Source organism: Diuraphis noxia, unplaced genomic scaffold (genome assembly GCF_037042655.1).
Source record: "Diuraphis noxia isolate RWA-SAM2 unplaced genomic scaffold, SU_Dnox_SAM2 contig0001, whole genome shotgun sequence".
NCBI lineage: Eukaryota > Metazoa > Arthropoda > Insecta > Hemiptera > Aphididae > Diuraphis > Diuraphis noxia.
Window position 1 is genome coordinate 44288116 of NW_028301711.1, and position 25194 is coordinate 44313309.

General features: G+C 32.0%; 1 protein-coding gene across 1 annotated transcript; it reads right to left on the reverse strand.

Annotated features, from left to right (window-relative positions):
• Nucleotides 1–14811: 14811 nt before the first annotated feature.
• On the reverse strand, nucleotides 14812–24100 carry LOC149060746 (uncharacterized). Its single transcript, XM_089230524.1, has 4 exons — nucleotides 23340–24100; nucleotides 21418–21700; nucleotides 19262–19672; nucleotides 14812–15447 (listed from the first exon to the last, which is right to left on the reverse strand). The coding sequence occupies exons 1-4, from the start codon at nucleotides 24098–24100 to the stop codon at nucleotides 14812–14814; spliced, it is 2091 nt and encodes a 696-aa protein (XP_089086650.1).
• Nucleotides 24101–25194: the final 1094 nt, after the last annotated feature.

Genomic DNA, 25194 nt, shown 5'->3' on the forward strand with positions numbered 1-25194 from the left:
TCCCATAATACTTGTCTTATTCATCCTTATAGATTAATTCAAATAATATGTAAATTTTAAATTTCACTTTCAGATAACTTCACTTTCCTATTATAAATTTAAAAATTAAATTAACACATAAACACAAACTACACGATGAATATAATAATATAATAATATAATATAGTATAATAGGTAATAATATAAACATGAACTTACAGATAATCTTGGTTTGGAAAATAATTTTATATCCACTTTGTCAAAAACAGATTGTTGCCCTCTTTCATAAGAATGATCAAGCCATAACGTGATCATTTTTTGAAATAAATATGTAATTTAAATGAGTTTGCTAAAATATTACTAGGTACCTACCTATATGAATTATTGATAACGTGAATTCAAATCAAATCAACAGCAATGGTAAAATCGTGTTTACTTACAGTAATGGTATACATTAGCTTCGTCAATAGTAGTTTACCTATAAAAATTTAAGATATTCCAGTTTTTGATTGGTTTCATTTTTATAACGTCAAATCAATGTTTTCGTGGTTTCTTAGAAAAAAAAATTTTCTTGAGAAAATAGAAAAATAAATTGTATATTTATTCAATTTTTAATCAAAGGTCACAGAACAATGCAAGATTTTGATCTTTAACACCATATTTCAAAACAAAAAATAATGTTTTCCCAAAAATCAATGTAATATTATATAACCAGGTGGAATGTATTATTAAATTCTTATAAAACAAACAGTTCTTTTTTCAGCTTTAAATTTAAAATGTCGTTATTCATAGATGGGTCACTATTGACTGGTTTTTTTTTTTTTGTTATTTTAATACACAATTACACATAATATATCAACAATAAAAAATATTACACTGTAGTTCACAATTTTACGACAATTGGACATTTACGAGTAGAATTTATTAAAGAAGTAATTTTTTTCAAAGAACTTTTGATTGACCAGAGCGACAAATCATGTTTGGCATTATAGGCATCTATATATGTGGTGTGAATAACTGCGAAGAATATCTTTCATTACAATTCGAGGTCGATAGTATCACCGTTTCAGGAGATTTATTTTATTGAATTTCATAGATTATATATATATATGAACTGGACCGATTCGTGAAACGTGTCGAAGAAATTACATTTCAGACGCATCCGGAGGAAATAACAATGGCTATAGAGAATTGTGGAACGGGGAAGACAAGTTTCCAGAAAGAATGAGAACGGCGAGATGTGCAGGACGTACCAGCGGGATCGGGTCGGACGACGAGAGCGTGTGAGAGAAATAGTTTCCGCGCGTATAATATATAAAGTCGCAGCGGACCAGCTACGCGCGCAGAGAAACCGAGTGTCGGTGTTAAAGTGTTGTACGTGTGTGTGTGTGTGTGTGTGTGTGTGTGTGTGTGTGTGTGTGTGTGTGTGTGTGTGTGTGTGTAAGCGCGTGTGGGTTTGTGGAAGTGTGTGGGTGAGTGTATAATCGGCAAGCAATCAAGATAGACTGTGTCAATATAGCACCCCAGGGGGCTGTTTAGACAATTTTGACGAAAGAATGGCGCGCGGTAACTGCGAGATATTTGCGACGTGACTGAAGGTGAACAATAACTTCGACCTCGGTCGATCTTCAACCCTCTCACACCCTCCCCCAAATATCCAGCCGACAACGGGCTTCCTCAGCTTCTGACGTCCGATGTCGTTGTCGGTTTTGTAACATCATAATACGTGGTATAAACTTATTTTTTTTCCGTTTGGTCTATATATCGTGTTTTTTCTTTTATTCTTGCATTATATATATTATTATTATTATTATATCGACGGCCGCAGTACACCTCCGACGATATGATACTCAACTACCAACGCCGCCACCACCGTCACTGTGTATTTATGACGTGAAATGTTGTAGTTTCAGCTAAACGTTTTACAAGGCGCATAAAAAGAAAAAAGAAAAACGAGCGTATATATATATATATATATATACTATAATACATATATATACATGTATATAGATATATACGTCTTTTTAACAGCGTAGGCTGCCGGTGTATATAATATATATATATATATATATATAGGTATACCGGTATAGTGCATAGTGGTATACCACAGCCGAGTTTCTTCCGTGTCCGTTCCGCCGTCCCACCCCCTGCCAGCACGAACCGAGTTCCTTGGGGCCAATAAAGCGCCGCGAGTTTATTGCCTCGCCGATCGGACGAGATTTGGGTCTGGTTAAAAAGTTTGAACAGGCTTAACGACGGGGCAATATAAAGAGTGCCATGTTTGTGTGTACTGTGTATATATGTGTAGGTACATGATATACCAACGCCTCGACCGCCGCTACTCAACCATGTTTGATAAATGTGTTTGACGCCGTTGACGCGGTCACATAACATTAATAATAATAATAATAATAATAATAATAATAATAATATAAATCGGAGAGTTGACCGCGATCGTGGCTCATCAGACTACATCGTAAATAACTATATTATTGGTTATACAACGTCATTATTAAAAAAATATGTCTTACATATTACAGTGCGCAGGCTTAGTGAAATCGTATTAGTTATAAAATTATCATGACTTAAAATTAGGTTGTAATTATAAAGTCTTGTTATTAAAAGATATATCGACGTTTTAATAAACTTAGAACCTCAGAGTAAATCAAATTTTTTCTTAAATGTTAACTTGTTTTTATAAGTAGTTGAATATCCTATAAAAATTGATCTCGAATTCTCGTTTCATTATCGAATAATAAATAATAATACTTACAAATAGGTCGGCTTAATTATAGGAAATATTTTAAGTAAAATAAAAATACTAACCAAACTTAACACGGATTTGACTCAGTATTTACTTATATAATAACTTTTCAATTAAATTACCTACTTAAGTTCAACGACAAACTATTCATACTTTATAATTTTGATTTGATTTATTACGATTAGAATTTTGTTAACTTTCTTATTGCAAGACAATGAGTAGTCTTCCTAATAGTGTCCAAGCGGTCAATTATATTTTATTTTTCATTTGGATGATATGGTTAGGTATTTAAATTATAAAACAGAATACTATTATTAATAATTATTATTAGCTTTTGGGGAATAAAACTATTTTACGATAACAACTGTATATAACAACTGTAAAAGAATGCAAAAGTAATATTATATATTTGTATCAAGCATTAGTAATCATAATTTCTTATTATTATTTTTATAGATGTACCAGTAATGGGTTTGTATAGATTTTTCTTGAGTATCTACCTATTACCTAGATTAATTATATACATCGTATACTTCTCATTGTTTTTATAACTTAGAATACTCTCATAACTGTAGGTATTAATATAAAATATGAGTTTGATAGATAATTATTACTTATTAATAATTTTGCCCGATCCGATTTTTATATTTTGATTTTTAATAATATGTTTTTATACCATATATATGTATTCCTAAATAATATAAATTTATAAATACATAAATTTAATTATCTTCAATATGTAAATCACAGTTTTAAAGTTAATTTTTGGTGCCACCCTTTATTATGTATCCCACTCTGCACTTTGAACTTTATGAATTTATATAGATAATATAATATGTTTATATATTTTTTAAAAGGGTCGAGTATATCTATATTACGTGTCCAACCCAAAGCATCATCAAACCTCTAGGTAGTTCTTTCATGGGGGCGATTTTAGGACAATATCATACAACTTTAAACATAAATAATTCCGGTGCCAAAACAGGGGTTTGAAACACATTTTTACTCATAACTTAACCAATTATGAATATGACTCGGATGAAATTTCGTATAAATGCGTAAAATATTCAAAAGCAACGAAAAGGTCTGTAATTTATGAGAGAGTTTACATTTTTAATAAATACTCAAATTTCCTTTTCAAGCGATGTGCTTTTCGGGCGCAAGTGATTAATTTTCAACGATAATAATAGTTTAATCAACTCAATCGTATCTACTTATATATAGTATATGTTATATAATTATTTATTAAACATTATATAATATCAGAGCTGATATTTGATTATTATGTTAGGAAATACACAAATATATATAATATTATTTATATATATTCTAGATATCTTCTATATGCAAAGTGTGGATCACTTGAAATTTTTCTGTGAATAATTTACCTATTTGTCTGAATATGATTTACAACAGATGATATCTATATAATATAAAAAATTGCGTTACACTACTTATACACTGAGGTACAAAGTGACTTATCAGTTGACGTGCAAATTGACTAACAAACATAAGATGGTCCCAGAAATATAATGAAAAAATATATATAAAATATAATTTTGTTTTGTTTAATTAGTATTTGTGTACCTGTAGGGTGGATATGAATCCCCTTCTCTTTGAATACATTTTTACATCAATATTTCTTATGACTGGAGTTATTCCGAAAAACTGTCAGATACTGAGAAAGTTAAAACGTACTATACAGTTATCTGAAGTCTGTAACTACCGGCTCAATTATTTCAATATGATATGCACAGTAAAAATATTTACTTTAAGAAAAGAAACATTTAAACACTTAAAAGCACAACAAGAAATATTGGAGTTGATTTTTTTTATTTATACATTTTTTAAAACTACAATTTTAATTTATTTTAAGAGATAATTAATAGATGGAAATATGAAAAATATTTGAACAGATGCAGTTTAGGTACAAAGAGATTTTTTCAAATATACGTTTTTTCATGAAAATAAAAAAGCTGAGGACAAACGCGACTTACACACGGGCACCTATCGGCTAAGGAAGAACTCCCCTCGTGCGAAGTCTGTGGTGCCTAAATATCAATGAAACATATCATAACAGAATGCCTAAAATATCAGCAAGAGCGACAAAACACCGGATTGGATACGACCCTAGACATCGCATTGGGTCTCAATGCTGTGGAGAACAATAAAATGATAGGTTAGGATATTTTTTTAAGTCAACAGGCCTCTATAACTTAATTTAATAATTTACAAATGTTTTCTTCCTTTTTTTTTGTTTCGTTCCTTTTTATATAAATACTAAGAAACTATACTTTTACGCCAAATACCTCTTTAAAAAAAAAAAAATATTGTTTAAATCTTAAAAATCTTGTTTTTGATTTTTTCGGTATTTTTGAATTATCGAACATATTTTTATTTGATTGCCAAATGTCAATAATGTAATTAATAATGGTGTTAATAATACATAAACTCACGGACTATAAAAATTTATAATTTTGAAAGTAAGTTCGATCGAAAACAAAATTAATTCATTAAAATATGTAACTATATCAGAAAAAAAAAGTCCCAGGAAAATATTTCATATTTCAGTGCCCACTTCTCTATCTATAACTAGCTATATTCTAAGAAGTTAAAAAACCTTTCATATCTAAAAACTGGTCGAATTACATTGTTCTAAATCATTAAATCAATGGATGCCAGCATTCCTATGAGTATTACTCATAAGTATATGATAAATGGTAATAGTAGACCAATAGAATGGTATAGTCAGAAACTTATCCTCATAGTATATAAATTATTGTGTGAAAATAGTAAATAGTAAATACTCATTAGTGATTATTAATATTATGATAATAATTGTCAGCACTACATAAAGAATTTAATAGATACCATGTATGCTTTATTACTTATTATAAAAAACACGCAACAAATTGTTGCAAACAATAAATGAATGCTTATAGTTTCGAATAAATTGATTTTTATGCGATAAATGTGAAACTAAATATAGATGTATGATGTAATAAAACACTTTAGAAGTTTTAAAACAAAACAAAAGGGCTGAAATATGGTTGGTTAATAATTTTGCGATTCACACAGTTATATCAAAAAACTAGTACAGTAAGATAAACTTTTAAATTAATTTTTAGAAAAATTGATGAAAACAAAACATTTTTTATTTTTATTATTCTATGAGTTGTATAAAACTTTTCCGTTTAGTTTTAAAACGAGTTGCGGGCGATAAATAGATATTGATGTACTATATATATTATATATATATAGTTAATGTTCGATGATTGGAGTTTACTAATATCGTCTGCGTCACAGGGCTTTTGTTTCATTTTCCAACATGCTTGACGTATACATTTATATATACATATACAGTTGGCTTATGAATAACGTTGTTAATGTATTTATGTTTTTATGTTTTCAAAAATGTGATTTTAGTGAAACTATATTCATTGTCGTTGGAACGTGAAGTCGCCTCTCCAGAGAAATGATGGGATACGATTTTTTACGAAATGTCTACATTTTCGAATTAAAATTCATTCGTTATTCATGTATAGTATTTTTTATTTGTCAAACCCACGGGGAACTCTTCGATACTATCCACAAAATGTCAGGTCATGTATATACAGTACATTGTATTTAGTCTCTAAGGTTTCTCGTCAATTCAAATCAAAATTATCCGTAAATAATGCATTATTGCTTTATTGGTATATAGGTACATAGCCACATAGGTACGTTCAATTTAATGAAATTATTATATGTGTCAATAAAGTATTGGCATTTATACAATCAAAAGGTTCAACTTACAACTTTTAAACTGTAATGGAAATTAATTATTAATGTATAATAATATGTAAATAAAAAAAGTAAAAACCCGTTTTGTTGTAATACATATACCTTTACCTACCTGTATAATATTATGTGTACAGAAGGTATTGTCCCTATCAATTTCACTTTTTTCGAACTAATTTTTAATTCAAAAATGTTATAATTTAATTTAAATATAGAATGTAGATTGCTGCATTCAAATACGTTTTTGATTTATTAGTTTGTGATAAGGAAGTTTAAGGCTGCAGTTTCTTAATAATTTAAATTATTAATTCATACTGTTTTCAATAAACAAGTTCAAAAATATTATATTTAAAATGATAAAATGTATAATATGCGATTTGATATCTTATATCTAAAATGAATAGGTACGATAAAAATATTTTTTCAGAAAATTCCTGTTTTCTACCAATTATACTTAATAAGTTTTGAAATAATACTTGAATTTACAAAATAAAACAGTAAATTAACCATGCCTAACTATAAAATAAAAGTTATTGACATCAAAAAAAGATAAAGGAAAATGTTGGACATTGAGCTGCATATTCATCATATAGGTACTATAAGCATTTATCCACATACGTAAGTTACAGTAAATGTATGATTAGGACGATTAGGTATTGAATAATCTAGGTTCAGACTACTTTAATCCGGGCTTATACCGATTCAAATAAATCCAAATGTAATTTTACAAGGTTGTACAAACGAGAAAAGCTAAATGTTATTATAAACTATTTATCACGCTTAATAAAAGGTATAAAAACATGTTTAAAAAAACAATATGTCCAAACCAAATACGATGAAGTGTAATTAGCATTAGAAAATGGATTACAGTAACATCGAGAGAACTGCTTAGGACAAAATTAAATAAAAACTAAACCTAATTAAAAATATAGTTAAATACTTACATACATCTTATACCATTTAGTACTCTCAATGCGTATAGATACCTATATATTATTAACCGATTATTTTTCATATATCTATCGAGTATCGTCAATAGTTTTTATGAATAATTCAATAATTATAATATATTGTTATTAAACATATTTATATAGATTTATAAAATAGGTTTGTAGAACAAGTCTAAAATATTAATTGAAATTAATTGAAATAACATTTAAAATTTTTTCGTATTTTTTGTTATATTTACTTCGAATTTTTACTCAATTTTTTTATTATGATTGCCTATTCTAATATTTATCGTTCCTTGTCTATAAAATCCCATTGTTATTAAAATATCCATTCAACGGTACAAAACACACAACACTTTAAAAAGCCGTTCTCACGGTTAACAATTATTACTCGTTTGGAAAGTAAAGACCACTCAATGACTTGCACACAACTTACACAAACAATTATATTGTGCACGAGTATTTTTACGCAATATTGCTGGCTGAGTGAAAATGACATCGTAGATACCTGGTGACCCGTAGAGCGATGCCACATTCACTCGCCGAACACTGATAGTATAAAAAAATGAGATTGAAATATATATAGATTATATTAGTTGGTATAGTTTAGTTAATTTTAAATAATTAATTAATTTCTCTATGTTGATTGGCTGTGGACTTAGAGCTTCTTCCATGTTGTCTTCTATATTGAGCTTAGATCTGATGTCGCTGAATTTACGGCAGTGGCATATTAGGTGTTCAACCGTGGAAGTTTCACCGCAAGTTTGGCTTTGGTCAGGTTCAGATTTGTTAATATGATGTCTATGAGTCACTCATGTGTAACCTATCCGTAGTCTGTTTAAAATTACTTACTGGCGTCTTGGTAATGAAAAGAATGGCCATGGGGAGACTGTGGATTTTATGTTATTGAGCTTGGTGTGGAGTCGTGTTGACCACCAGATCTGCCATTGAGTTAAAATATGGTTGTCAATGACGATGATTTTAGATCCTGGAGAGTATAGGTGTGAATTTAGTAAGAGAGGTGGGAGGAGATGGCTTCTTTGGCATACGTATCAGCTAATTCATTTCCCAGGATTCCGACGTGGATAGGTAGCCAGCAGAGAATGATGGTCTGTGCATTGGTTTTGAGAAGGTGTATCTGATTGACGATTGTGGAGTTATATTTTGTATTATATGATAAAGATAATATAGATCGTTTTATCGTCTTATGTGCCATGTGACTTGCATTAACAACGATACCCAATCGCATAATTTCAAATGTCAAAATTAAAATTGTCAATTCGTATTCAGTCCGAAATCAATTGTCGTTTCGTTTGTATAATATATTATGCGTACACATAGGTACTTTTATTTTTTTCAAGACAAATATTAATATTTGTACGACAATTTATACTAGAAAATACGTAATATCGTGATGTTTATATACTATATATTATAGTCATATAGTATATAATATATATTATATATATATATATATATAATTATATCATACAACCCATATATTTTGATTAAATATTGGTGACTAACTTTTAACTTTTAATAATTTTGAATGCCTGTCAACAGATTGACAATTTATTGGCTTAATACTTTTTACTATACTTATGGTGTGTTCTTTCTTTGTATTTGTTCACTAAAAGTATTAAATAGATTAATAATTTAAACAGGTAAATATTGAAAAGCGAAACCGTTATTACGATCGTTTTTTGTTTAACGACTATACCTATATTCCAATAACATATTTTTTATGGCCTCTGAAGTTTTGAGTAAACATATAACTTATAATATTATTTTACATATTTTTAATGTTTCTTAGATACAAATTATTTAGTTTTATTTGAAAACCATTTTATTGAAATTCGTATATAGATCATACATCATATCTATACAATATTAAATACTATTAAAAGTTTTGCGTCAGTAATAAATATATAAGTACTTGCACACTACAAAACTTTTATGTGAAAGTAGCTATACCTTTATTGAATTAACGTAAACCAATACAATAATAAATAAATAGTATCGATTTCGATAAATTGATATATAAATCGTTGAAAACATCGTATTGGAAATATTTAAATAAGTATTTATACTGAAATATAAATAATACTGATGACATAAAATAATTACTTAACTTGCCTATTTTTCATGATAGTTTTTATTGTCATAAGCTATGATGACGCAATGATTTGTTGAAAACAATAAATATCATCAAAATATTTATATAGGTACTTGATTATACGGCGATAGTAATATTTTACGGAGGAGTCAACAAGTCATCGGGAATGCTTATTTTAGTAAATTATTCAACTTCTTTACTTGACATTTTTTTCCAATTCATATAACAAAAATAATAATGTATGTTAATGTAGTGTGTCGGAAGTAGACATACGACCTAGACATGTTGAAAAACCAAACGCGGTATATTTATAAATTTATAATATATGAGCGTCTATACGATTATTATTTTTCTCACAGTGAAACATTGGAAAAGTTTAATATTATGATTTTTCGTAGTCCGAGCTGAAGGTCTTACATGTGCAATTTCTCTGGCTCGGCTAACATCCTCCGTATTCTGAGGACGATTGGTGGGGGACAGGGTGGTGGTGGTGGTCTAGAGCAGAAACGCGTATACGACCGGAGGAAATTTATTCGTGCAGATGAAAAATAAAAGACGGTCAGTGACTACAGTGGCGGCGGATACGAGTCTAATATAATATGATATACGTATTATATAAAATGATGTACCTTCCTATATATATGATGAGGTCAAACCGCGAGCGCGTTTGGCACCGGTAACGACCACCAGTGGTAGGGAGCAGTGGGGTGAGCCACAGAAGAGGTTATATATAAGTTCAGTGGCGGCGGCGTATAGTGGCCGTGTGTGCAAAAAGTGTTGTGAGCACATAAGTTTCGCCGGAGAAAAATGTAATTCCCTAATGTGTCAGAGCTGAAACACAACGGCAGCGAGTCCGGCGACGTAGGACAGGTGGAGGTAAAGCTGTTTGGTATGTCCGGCGCGCACACCGACCGTCGCGTCTCCGGGGGGTTCGGGATGTCCGTCGGCGGTGGTGGCAGCGGGCGGAGAGACATTTTCCGTTAGTTCCGACCCGTCACAGTTGCCGTGTTTTCCATAAATCATCGAAGTCCACTGCAGCACCCACCGCCTTGCTCTACCCTCCCCGCGCCACGTCGGCAATGGAAAAAATAACGCATATATATATATGATATATTTGATATAAGTGTATTTGTGTGTGCGGGTAGGTATGCGAACGGACGCGTAGTATGGTGGAGTTGAGGGAACGCGAAAAGAAATGGATCGAGTTATTTGTGTGTGTGTGTGTGTGTGTGTGTGTGTGTGTGTGTGTGTGTGTGTGTGTGTGTGTGTGTGTGTGTGTGTGTGTGTGTGTGTGTGTGTGTGTGTGTGTGTGTCTGTGAGTGTGTGCACGCACCTTTGTGATCTCTAGTGACCGGACGCGCCCGGACCAATATGAATTATTATCACTTTTCGGTCGGGCGGTCGTCGGGGGGGGGGGGATGTCGGTGGTCGAAATGAAATATCGTCTTCGCATACACCTCCCCAACACCGCAACCGCCGATACGATGGCCGACCCGACAATACTATATTCTGCGTAAGTCGCGTCCCGTAGCATTGCCACCGCCTGTATGATGAGAAGAGTGTGACGCACACACACCCACACACCCACACACACCCGCAGCGCCGCACCCTAATGGAATCTTTCTTCGCACGTCCGCCGCGTCGCTCACGTCTCATTCTATACGCGTAATGTATAATGCATCGCAATACGCGCGCGACGGACCTCCACCGCGCATCAGCCTCCACTCGCCACCCAGCCGTCCGTACGCTCGTTTGCTCGCCGACGATATAAAAACCGTTTGGCCCCCGTTTTTCCACTATGGAATACCCGCGACCGTCCATCATACTTCCGCACCACCGCACCCGATGCGCGGTAAAATATTTTATAATAATAATGTGTGCTGCAGCAGCCGATTCGGGTCCGACCGTTGCAGTTTCCGGAGGTGCATAATGACACACATCCGTAAGTTGACATGAATACAAACGTATAATATATTATTATACAATATAACACATTCATGTCATACATATATGCGACGCGTATTATATATTGTAATATAATATTATACGAGTAAGAGATGACTTTGTCGCGCCAACAATCAATTACCCATGTTCTAAGACTTTATAAGTTGAACGCACGCAACATCAGGTTGTTATAAAATTGTCGTCTCATCGCTGTGCAGTTTGCGCGTCCTCGATCTGAGACGACTCAGTTGTAAATTTTATTTTACACTATTCAAACCAGTCAAATTTTCCTAAATACAGCAGTTATGTGCATTGTTTACAACGCGTTGTATTCAAATCTTAATTTTTTTAGTACGGTCTAATACAATGTAGAGATAGCCGTGTATAGATAATGCTACTAAACCGCTACTGAAATACAACAAAATATCGTCATAAAATGATGTCTTAAAAGACAGAAACCGATATGGTCCACCCATAGTCAAACTTTAAAAAACTCAAAATTCTACCTGCAGATGTCTGATTGCTAGTAGATAGTCGCCATCTGAAATTAATCTGGCAAAATAAGCCTTATGCATATTATATTAAACATAAACGTGGAAATGGGGCAAACGACATTCGTGTAAAATTATAGGTTAGGTTGAATAAATTGGATAAAAGTGAATATGCTGCATGTAGAGATACACAATTAGTGTAATATGAGTACATATAAAATACGTTCATCTATTGTCTTCGGGTGTTTTCATAAATTATAGGTAGATTTTTATAGATGATTTGTGTAAATAATTTAAAAACTCAAATTTTAGTTAGTATTCGATCAAGGTTTCAAACAGTGATGGATGGTTTTAACCTTTAAAGTTTTTGCCAGAACTATATGATATTCATTAATTTTATCACTGGGTGAGATGCTTGGGCCGAATCAAATCACCAAGCACTCGATCACCGATCGATATCACAACCGCGATGCAAATTATAATCGTCGGTGTGGGGAGAACTTCTGCCTAAAAACGTGCTGTGAAAACCAAAATATTACAAAGTCTTGCTAAAATGTCATGGAGCGACTAAAATAATTATAATAATATCGCGTAGCGACAACGACGTGAAAAAGTATATTATGCGTCTGGAACGTAATCTCTTTAGTAATAATATCAGAAGATTATTACTGCGTGAAAGAACTTCAGTGTCGAAATGGCAGTATACGTTACGTTTCGTATAATTTAATAATTATAATATTCGCCGACTGTTATTATGCGGGTGTAACATTTTCAAAGTAAAAAAACAAAAAATACTCTTGAATATTTGAATAAATCACACTCTAGCTGATTCCCCGTTCAGCGTGTGCGTCGTGACATAATTATAATAATATATACGAATCAAAATCGCATCATTTTGTTCGTAAAACTTTGACGGCATATATAATTTCAAGAAACATTTGCATTTTAAATATATGAATCGCTATAAAACTTGAGACAAGACACAAGAAAATTGTTCAACTGCACGATTTATCTACATATTTTTATATACTATATACATCACGGACGATGGACCGCCCGGTGGAGTAGCCGTTTATTTTTATAAAAAAAAAAAACATCAAGGTCCTTCAATAATTATAAAAACATAATAGTTTGACATACATTATATCATAATATTAGGTGTATTTACGTAATTGCATGTATAAATGTTAAAACGTATACTGTAAAGGCACGTTCATAGAAAGAAAAAAACGGAATAGTATGAAAAATAATTCAATATTTATGTAAACATAAAATATATGTAGCTACAACTATCTGTGAAGGTAATAATTGATTGTGATATTTTTTTATACTCTCAAAGAAATTCGCAGTCGCCGCTTCGTTTCAAAGGTATCGTCTCGTCATAATGCTCAATTGTCATGTGACACTTACTATATAGTTGAATACGCACCCCGGGGATACTCTATTAAATCCAATGGTTGACATATTATATAGGTACTACGACCTGTACATGCATTTCTCACATGAATCAGCATATTTTGAATCATTATAAAGTAATACATTAACTCAATTCCTATGTCACCTACATAATATAGTTGATAAGTGTCACGCCTTCTTTACCTGCAGTGTTATATATTGTACATGGCATAATATTATCATGCAGGTAAGCGATTTTTAATATTCGATAAGTATATAAATATGTATACTATAGAGTGAAGTATAATAATATATTTTCGAATTTTGTAGTTTTTCACAATTATTTAAGTTTTTAATACTTTGACTCAGCGATTTCATTTTTATTCATACCTATTATTGATAATGTTCAACATTTTTATACTCACCAAAATTACTATGATAGCTATATTATAGGTACTTAATCTGTTTCAGAAATGCGTGTCCATACATGTTGATCAAATTCAGCAACGATAATTATTAATTATTATCATAATGTTGTTGAGATTAAAATGGAAAATACAGATATACATATATATATAACCAAAAAAGTTAGGAATAAATTTATACTCTTTATATTATTAAAATAAAGAATATTAATCTATACTTTAGTCTTTAAGACACAACAATTGTGTATTTAGAATTTTCAAAAGAGGGAAGGCACACTTACGAATAAGTATCATAATCTAAAAATTGAGAACAACGATAGCATATAAAAAGATAAACCATCCAGTAGAACCCTGCAACGTGTTTTATACCTTATCTAAATCATTATTAAACATGACTATAGTTTATTTCAGTATTGTGCAATTATTACTCGATGGACTGGAAAAGTTTTAAGACAAGGAGGTAATACAAAAATTTGACTTCTTTAATTTTTTTTTAATATACTAATATATTATCTATAATATTTTGATATTGGAATTTGGAAATCACGAACGCAACTAGCTATTTTTAAAATTACCTTATACTAATAATAAATTATGAACCCGTTAAAAATTAAAATGTTACGTTAAAATTATTTTCGCTGATTGCTCGTTACAACCGTAATAAATTCAAGTGAAATACTACCGTGGACGAACATTTCAATAGAATGAAAATATATTACTAATTATAATGGATATCGTTTTGAATAAAAATACATTTTGATAGGTACATATAACAGGGATTTTATGGTCACAGGTTTTTTTTCGCTAGCTGTATGCAATCATAATTGTAGTTATGTGTAGGTACGCACAGTGAGTGTTTTCGACGGCAGAGGTTTATTATTTTAATATTTTGTTTTACCTACATGGTTTGTCTGCTAAAAAAACTGTATAGTATCGGTCCTGACCGTATGTATAATGTATATTGTAATTAAAGTACACTTTTTTTTTTTTTTTTTCGTTCAGGCACGATGATCCGGGACTTCCGGAACGATATGGGCTTTCTTGACCTCTTTGCGTCGTCTGTGTCCTTGGGTGTGATACACCACTGGACGATGTCTTCGGCCTGCTGTTTGGTCTGCTCCCGAGTCAATATACCGGTGACCCTGGCATTAGTCACTGAAGGTTTGGCCTTCTCGCCCGGCAACTGTAAACTTGCCTGCGACCGTCGCTTACGGTCCTTCGTGGCGATGGCGTTCCATTGCAACTGGGTCTGCCGATCGTATGCAAAGCACGCCCTGGCTGTCTGCTGATTTTTGTCGTTGGTGTCAAAGGCGCCGCCAATGTGCAACATGCACGACTTCACCTTGGCGTACAGTGTTTTTGACAACTTTCGGCAAGCGTCCACGGCCGGGTTCCTGCCAGAAATGTCCACCGACCGGCTTCCGGATGTAGAGTCTATCGACTTGACCATCGAATGTTCGTGGACCGTGGTACAGTCTTCGTCGAAGACGATACAAGGTTTCAGACGCAGTCCCTCTAGCATCTGACGAGCGTCCATCATCGTATCGGTATGTATATTGGCGGGGTTTTTCATGTGGAGTTGGTATTTCCTCACCACTGGCACCTGTAGGGATGCAAGACATTGAAAACGATTAGAAAACAACAGTATATGTGTTTAAACATCTGAAACCCAGAATTTGCATGTCTCAGCCAAAAGATAAACGTCACTTAACCTAACCGATTTGTATATAATATGATTGTAGGTTTTTCAACACTATTACAGCATGCGGGTTATATTTATGTCATACCCTTTGAGAATACCATTTCATAGCCCATAGGGGTTCGAATTTCTAGATGACCTCCTAAACGATTCCACAGTGAATACTTACTTTCGACGGTTTACTAATAATTCGTTTTAAAAGCTTTTTTTTTTTTTTGAGGAAAATTCACAGTACTTAAAACTGCAGGATATTATATTACAAAGGGTAGTTTATGTTTAAAAATTATTTTTTTATTATTATTTAATGTCCTAAAGTTGGAGATCGTCGATACGCACATGGTTTATAATCTTAACCATGAAGCACATTTAATATGTGAACACAACAGTTTTCTTATTTCAAAATTTTCTTAGGTTATTTACAGTTCTTTAAAATGCTATTGAAACGTTAATAAAACGTCATGTTTTATCGTTCCCAAAGTTTACGAGTATAAAAAACGATAAATTAAACGGTGATTTTGTTTTTCTCAAAATGTGCACTTTTGTTGGAAGATACGGATTTTTTTATTTCATAACGGCCGTTACGGCATAGTCCTCCACATAATTCCCGTCACCCCATCTGATGCGATAAACATTTTGAATGCCCATTCACCCAGAAAGGTCCTCTGGGTAATCTTATGCGTTTAAAATAATGTCATACTTTACTACTATGTATACAGCCTATTGAGAATCATTCACCTCGAGGCTAAAACAATTTATTGTCACGATGTAAGTCAAAAGACAGAATGTACGACGTAATGTATTTGGTTACAACTTTAAATCGAAAACTATATTATATTATAACATATGTGAACTATAATAATGCAGTACAGCTATCGAATAAATAACAAACATTTAGTCTCTGCGAAACATAAAATAGTGATACGTTGTCACATAACATTATATTTTTACGATTTACAACAGTCTGCCAAATAAATTTTTGTGGGCCATCATATACCAGTAGTAGGTTCTTTTGAACGAACGAAGTAATAAGACAAAATCACTTTTATACATTTAAAAAAATAAAAATAATTTTGTATTAAAATTATGGTCGGGATTATACGAGTAATTTGAGTGAAACGACATATAAATTAATGTAATAATGAAACATAATAGTATATTACCTAACCTATGTAATTTAATTGTTATGTATTATGGTATTATAAAAAAAAAACATGAATCGGTTTTCGAACGAGTTCCATACTTTGACTTACGCGGAAGCTAATTCGTGACGTTTTCTGTGAGAACTTGTGCACTAACAATAACTAGCTAATATTATAGTGTACTAGTGTACTGCAACACGTGTTTATAACAATATTATGATACTCGGAAACGAGATTAAAACGAATTATCCGGTCCTCTGGTATCTCACTGGTACTACACCCCCTCACCAGACACACACACAACGTTACGATGGCGTATCCTGCAGTTGCGATAGTCGCACATCCGTTGTCGTTATTGACGTTATTATTATTAAAAATAATGGCTCGTTATAAAATAAAACTCAGTTCGGATAAATCAAAATGCGGAAAACAATTAGCTGTACATTATACAACAGAGTTGTAACCATAAAGTAAACCATGCGGTCGGCGATGGTTTTCGGCGTCGCGGCCGCGGCACGTGTCTCCGCGGGAAATAATAATTTGTTCCGCGAACGGTTTCCACGCACGCGGCGTCCGGATAAATGAGGGGGCGTGGTCGATTATTGTACGGCTTATTGTCGAGCCCATAACTAAACAATATGACACGCGTGTTGTGTACGCATGCTAAACGATCAATGTGAAACAAAAAAAAAACAAAAAAGGCGCGCACGCCCCAAAACGGGAAAACGGTTCGAACCGCACGATTGACTCACAACGTGTTCAACGCGTATTATACGTTGTAGCCTTGTAGGAACAACAGACATTATAATATTCGAACATAATAATTATTACCTGATGGGTACCACCTACCCAACTAACCCTTAATCACCGCCGCCGTCAATATACAGTGGTAAATAATAATAATAGCCAGATATAAGGTCATAAATAAAAGGTGATAAGTTTATAACCGCAGCAGACGTATAATAGGTGTACTTGCTTGATTTCTAATTCAAACCAATAGATATATTTAACAATTGATTGAGAGCTGTAGGGCGTTATTTTGTGTAGAAAAGTCGTGATTGATAGATTATCGTCGTTATAATACAATACAATATTATGATATAAACAAAAATAATACACGTATAAGGGCAGGTTTGGAGAAAATCGGAAACGCCTATTGCGTAAAGGCAGGTATACATTACCTATACACCGGCGGTTAGGTACGTTTTGTGGACAAAAACAATGACGATATCTCCGACAGCACAATCGACTTTCGAATACCGTTCACCGGAGCATAAATAAATATCAAAACTAAAGGGGTTGAAAAAATAACAATGATAATAACTGTCATAATAATCATGATAATCATTATTATGAATATTATAATATATATTTACAATTGGTGACGTTGTTGTTCAAATGGGAGTTTACCAATATTGGGCATTGGAATGACCTTTTCATATACCTATCAATTTACTGCATTCGGTAGGTTAGTTTCATGGTTGATAAACCAATTGTGCTAGATAATGGCCTTTTATAATTCAAAGTTATAACAATATTTACAGTGTCAAGTTTGATATATTATAGTATTTATTTTGTTATATTTAGTAGGAACAGATTATTAGACACGTCTTTGTAATAAAATAAAAACATACAAAATTAAAATTTTGGTATTTATATTAGGTTATAATAAAAATAAATGACAATTTATTGTACTAGCATATTATTTTATTATTATTAAAGTATCTAATAGTAACATTATCATTTTGTTAACCATTATAAATGATAAATATAATATGTATAATGTAGGTACATTGTATTATAACGTTTTCATTATTTTTAAGTATTGCGTAGTGCGACGAACCGATAAGGACGATAAATAGCTTGCAAAAACGAAAACTTGATTTCCCCCGTTAAGGTATAAATACTTAGCCATACTTAGGTATCACTTAAATTTATACTTATGCATGTATATTGGTTATAATTCCGTTTCATAAAAGTCCAAATGATATTATAGAGTATTGGTTGCAAATAAGCTATTAACGTTTTAATTGGAAGAATATAATTGTTTTTTTTTTTTGCAGACAAAAAATATTTAACCAGTAACTTAATAATAAATCGACCAACATAATATATATTATATATGTTTTTAATCTTTGATTTATTTTTAATAAATAACAATTTTATTTTATTTATTTTTTATTATAATAATTGATAAAAACATATTTTGTACAGCTGAAGGTAAAACTAAAACAGCAATCTATTTATATTAAGAGTAAAGAGTAAATACTAAAATATAAGAAAATTAATAACACTGATCCTAAAATTAAAACAATTCGTTATAGGCTTAACTGATCTATGCCCGTACGATTATATATATATCTAATTTGGACGCTTTAAAGTTTAAATATCTTAAATCACTCTTTCATATATGTCATATAATCTATAAACCTCAACAGTTTTTCGATGAAATTAGTTTAATTATTGCACTAAAATGGTGCGTTTACCTACAATTTTACATAGACAAATTCTTAAGACAGAACACGATACCACTAGCACGATAAGCTTAAATGTGGATTTTTTACAATGTGAATTCTTACGTGGCATCGTTCGAGTTTTCCCACGAGATTATCCAACTGGAACCAAAGTTCATTGAACAGTACCCCGTATCCTGTAATATGTCTGTTGACATCCTCAAATTGTTTTTTCTGGACGTCTAAACCCTCACGCTGGACATGCTCAATATTGGTATCTAATTTCAAAATCTCTTCGGGTAAACAATATGAACTTTTCATTTTCGCTTCTTTCGCTAATTCCAAATTCTGTTGTACGACCTCGAGTAACTGTTTTCGCGTGCTTATCATCTTTTGTATACGCATCTCCACATTTTTAACTGACATAAAATAATTCAGTACTTCTGTTATGTTTGAGAAGTTCAACGTCTCGCATACGTATTCTACAGCTTCCATTGCTCTGCTTGATTCACCTTTTCTGAATTTACAAAGGTTAACCTGAGAACGACAGGATCACAATAGGGTCTATATTATTTTTGTGTAACATAGTTTAATCTTAAATCTTGAATACCCATCTTATATATCGTCATATAATTTAATGGATAATACATACAACGAGAAAAGTAAATGATAAAAAAATATGATTTGTGACATTGATTAATATTTTAAATTATAAATCAAATATCAAGATGTTTAATTATCAAGCAATAAGAGTAATAACATTTTTGAACCTATTTATGGTTTCTTAGTAAAAACATATTGCCTTTTTTAGGAAGTTAAAAATTGCACGTTAAAATATTATGATACCTAATTAAAACTATTACTAAAATGTCACGTCGTATCCACTTGTAAAAAAAAAATAATATTATATTTATTGAGTATTTAACAATAATCTTTGCGTATAAAGTACATATTTTATGTATAAATAAGTATTATTATATCATAGAATATAAATAGTAAATATTAAAGAGTGAGTTATAATTTCCAATGGAGTGTTATCGTAAATGTATGGCGTTTAACTTTTCATTATAATTAGTATCTGCTTTCGCCGCTTTCGGTCTACTGAACTTAATTTGATGGGGTATTTTTTAAGCACAATCAACACGTGTAATTAGTTTTTAGGATTTACATAATTTATTTATTGTTTGTTCAATCGAAAAGATACAGTTATACTCTTATACTGTTACTGTTGTTTAAAAATCAACTCCATAATATTCTGAAATTAGTGAGTACATGTAAAATTCTGAATATTCAACATTATTAGTTGTTTTTTTTATATAAAACCTTAAATTCATTTTAAAATATGATTGGTATTGAATAATGTTGATATAATTATAAATAAATATTTTGGAAAAAACGCGATAACTACTAAATGTATGCAAAATTTTATCTTAATTATTTGTTTTTACTTTTTTTACAAAATTAATTTTACTATTTTTTTTTTTCTAAAAGACATAATATGGTAATAGCTCTAGGGTAGGTATCAAATTGTTATATTAGTGTATAAGCTTATAAAATTTTGAATATTTTCAATTTTTTTATTCATTAATATGCATTCGAAATTGATAAAATTTAAGCTAATTATAACTTACATACTGAAGTGTTATTATTTTTTAGTTACATAATATATTTTTTTAGCTGAATGTATATATATATTCCTCGCGGGAAGGAAACACGTTGGAAATTTAAAAAAATTAAACTTTGTAGTAATTTGCTAAAGCTCAACAATTTCCAAGGCTCACACACACATTGCGGTCGTTAAGTTAGGTTTGTTGATTGCAACCATCAGACAAGATTTACTACTACCATGGAAACGTCTGTCTGGTTTTTATTTGATGACGTGAAATATATGTTGGGATAAAACCGCAATTTTTTCTAAAATTTAATTTACCATTAATTTTTATTTTTTTCAAATTGTTTACTCATTATGTATTTATGTCACTAAGAAATTCAATAAATCGCTTTCCAAAATACTTTGGTTACAATTTTAAATATTTAGGAATTGATTAGGTTAGGTTATTATATCATATCTTCAATCATTATTCACACATATTTTTAATAAAAACTTAAAATTCTAAAAAGTTAGGTATTTTATTATTGTTGTGTTTAGTAGATTTATCCAAACCAATAGTATCGAATGAATACGTCACAAATACGGCTGTACCGGTCATTTTTACTTAATTATGGCAAGTGCGTTGTGGGTTACTACGTATTATTATAAAAGTTTGAATATAGTTACGAACCCTTTCTTTGGGAAATGTATAGTCATCCGTGTTACTTGAAGTAGAGCTGTCGATTGAATCTAGCGTATTGGAAGAACTAGACAGCTCCACATTTTCTTTCGTAGAAAAAATTTGTTTTTCCATCTGGCCGTTGTCAATCCAATCCTTCAACAACATTAGGTTTCTGTCATCTGGTTTGTTTGAAGTTTCCAAATCAGATACAATCGATGGATTAGTCTGTTCAGTATCAAATTCAATGTCCTCGTCAGAATCATTATGTATCTGATTGAATAGCATCTTTTTCCTTTTATAAAGTTTTCGTATTTTAATAACTTACTAAGTTTATTGCTTATATTTTAAAACCTAGAGTCGCATAATAATTATCGATTGAAAGTTAAAACTTTCAACTTTCATGTTATAGTAAATTCTATCGATCACTGTTATAACAATAGTTCATTGGCAAGCACAGTTATACCACATGTCCACGAAAACTGGGCACACTCTATACTTTAGTTACTTACAATACTCAGTACCTTGTACATATTTTATAATTTTGTTTTACAGGAGATTAATGATCTAATATTCTAATTTTATGTTCTGCAACCAGATTTCAAACTTATGCATAGAGTAACGAGTATGGTTAGTTTAATTATAAAGTTTACCCTGTTTTTGAGGACATTAGGTAATAGGTATAAATATAACGAACCGAGTTAGAGGTAAATAATATAAGTACGTTGACTTAAGCATATATGGCCAAAAAAATTTCTTAATAATTGAGAATCATCTCCCACATTACAAATAAAATTCAACCAGTCACATCAGTTTATAACATGGCAGTGATATTATTAAATTATTATTCATAGTCAGATGACCTCACTCAACTCATTAATATTATGATAATATTGGAACATTGATAGATACTTATTGATCACTATGGAACGCTAATAAATATGTTAAGAGTTAGATTAGGTTTCATAAAATATGTGTTTTGGGAACAGTATTATAATTATAAACAACAGATGACCGTGAACTTATTGCTACAAACTTCGGTTGGACCCTGATCAACAAGTTTAAAGTCTTTGTAAAATGATTTGACCGACTGATTTGAAGTTTTATTTCCTACTACTATTTTATTATAAAAACGTCAATATATTATATATATATATATATAATATATATACAGGGTGTAACAGAGAGACAAGACCAAAAAAAAAAAAAAATTGTTAATATTATATAATAAGTAAATAATTTAATAAATATACTCATGTCAGAAAATTCTCAAAAATCATATTTTTAAAAAAGTTATTGCGTTTCAAATTAATTTAACCAAAAAAATATTGAATTTTAAAAAAATTCTAAAAAATTAACTACTTAAGTTAGATAAATCTTTTTATCATTAAAATTGTTTTATAATCAGATTCAAAAATGGGCTATTTTAAAATTTAGATTTTATTATTTTCAATACTAAAAAATAAAACTTAAAAAAAGGATTATGCATATAGCGCTAGGGTCACTAATGAACAAAAAAGTAAAATTAATAAAAAATTAATTTGAACAAAAGTTATTGTAAAAGTCAGTTCTATCCGTTACACCTTGTATATACATATCATCTTCATAGGTCTTCGGCTGGGCATTGGAACCATGATATTTTGTTTTGTTTTGTCTATAAACTTAATATATTATTTAAGAATTTCAAGGAAAATATTGGAAAGTGTCGATACGTATACAATGAACCTGTATTGAGCGTTTAAGATGATATATTATGTGTACCTAACATCGATACACTAGAATGCCGGGTATACCAACTCGTATCGGAATTTCACTTCGATACAAGCTGGTACGTAACTGATCTGTATCGATACGCATCAAATTGTTTCTTCTTGAAAAATCTCACTTACTCAGTGCCAAGAAAAATAAAACAAAAACCAATTCAACAACTACACCTGTTCGATTCCAGTACCGATATTCTCATATCGAGCATGCGCCTCTTTGCGTTATTTCGTTGAACAGAACGCTTATGCTCACCCGTCTTCCGGCAGTATTCTTGGATGTACGTGACCGCTTCCTGCTTGGCGGCCGTACCGTATGCAAGCAGCTCGACTACGGCTGTGGCCTGCATGCGAACGTCAGACGCCAACTGCTCGTTGAGCGCGTCCTTCATTTTCATGTTGTTGGCAATAATGTCGCGGGCCTTGGCCGCTTGCAGGTTTCCCAGCTTGAGTGCGTCCACTTTCTTGTCTATCATCAGCGCAGACTCCAACACCAGTGGCTGCCGTGGCGGCTTTGGTTGCACCGAGTTCCTGGCCGCGGCTATTCTGGCCTTCAACTGAGCCAGGCGCGCGGTCTTATTGGCCACCCGTTGCCGGCACTCATCCAACTGGTGCCGGCTGCGCACCAATTTTTCCCGTAGCGACTGCTCGACCTCCGCGGCCGACTCCATCCGGCAGTACGCGGCCCGCCCCGTGAGTGGCGTATCCGGCAGCAGGTGGCCAACCACGTTGTCTCGGGTGCCTAACGCATTGTACAGCGCGGCCGTCGATTGCTTGACGTCGGCCAGTCGCCTGCCCGTAGCCTTGTCGTTCGCCAGCCACTCGGCATCGTTTGTTGGGTGGATGGCTTCCGCCAACGCTTTAATTGTGCCACGTTTATGGACGTTTGTCCATCGTTTGTCATCGGCCCACTTGAGCCGCCCGTAATCGGCCATCGGGCGTAATCTCTACGTCATAATCACTATGTGTTTTTCGATAATAATACAGGAACCTTCAATTGAACTGATTGTACGTATGACATTCACGATGCGTCTTTATCGGAAACAGGTCGTTTCGAGTCGTTCGGTTGATATTAAACTATATATTATTATTTTTCATGTGCTTTTTGATACGATGACTCGAGATAAAAAAAGATCGGATATTTCAATATTAGTGTCCTGTAAAACAATAAATCCGTTGCTGTGGAAACGATGGAAGAAAAAATAAACTTTTATCCTGACCACATTTAATTATTGTAATAGGAACACTACATGTTGGATATTTTAAAGACTATTCGTGGCCGATTGTCTAAATAAGTGATATAGACGATATACTTACCTTATCAATTGAGGAATTTATAAAAAAAATTGCATAACGTATTGGACATATTAATTTGCTTTCGAATCCCGCAATAAATTCTCTATAATAAGTACCAAATTCTAAATAGAGGGTCAAGCTATATATACGTTTCAATCAAGGAAACAACCACAAGAGCGAGGTGGGTCCGTTTTTTTCAAACCTGAAATAACGTTTTTCTCCACACAAAAAGTCCATGTAGCTGACGACATCTTCCCCATTTCGAATTTCTGGTTAAATTCCGGGACGATCGATTGTACTTCGTTCGATATCCCATCACCAGTGTTTTATCCCTTCCAAAGTTATTCGTATTTTGTACAAGTGGGGGGCATGTCAGCACCCAAAAACTTAGGATTGGATAAAGCACAAACGATCGCCCCGGATTTAGACCCGAAATTTAAAATTATAGGGAGGGCGCCAGAGTCATGAACCTAAAAGGGCTTAGTTTTCATTTTCCTATTAGTTTTTTTAGTTTTCATTTTCTCATTTTTAAGATAAAATTATGTTAAATTTCCTCCAAACATTAAACTATTTATTTAATTGTAAATCAATTTAGCCCTTACACTAGATAGTTATTTGCATCAAACATAATTTGACAAAAATAAAACATTATAATAGTTCTTAAATAATATGCGGAATTTATTTTTATTTTTATTTGGTTGTAAATGGTATCTCGTTATTGGAGAGATATGAC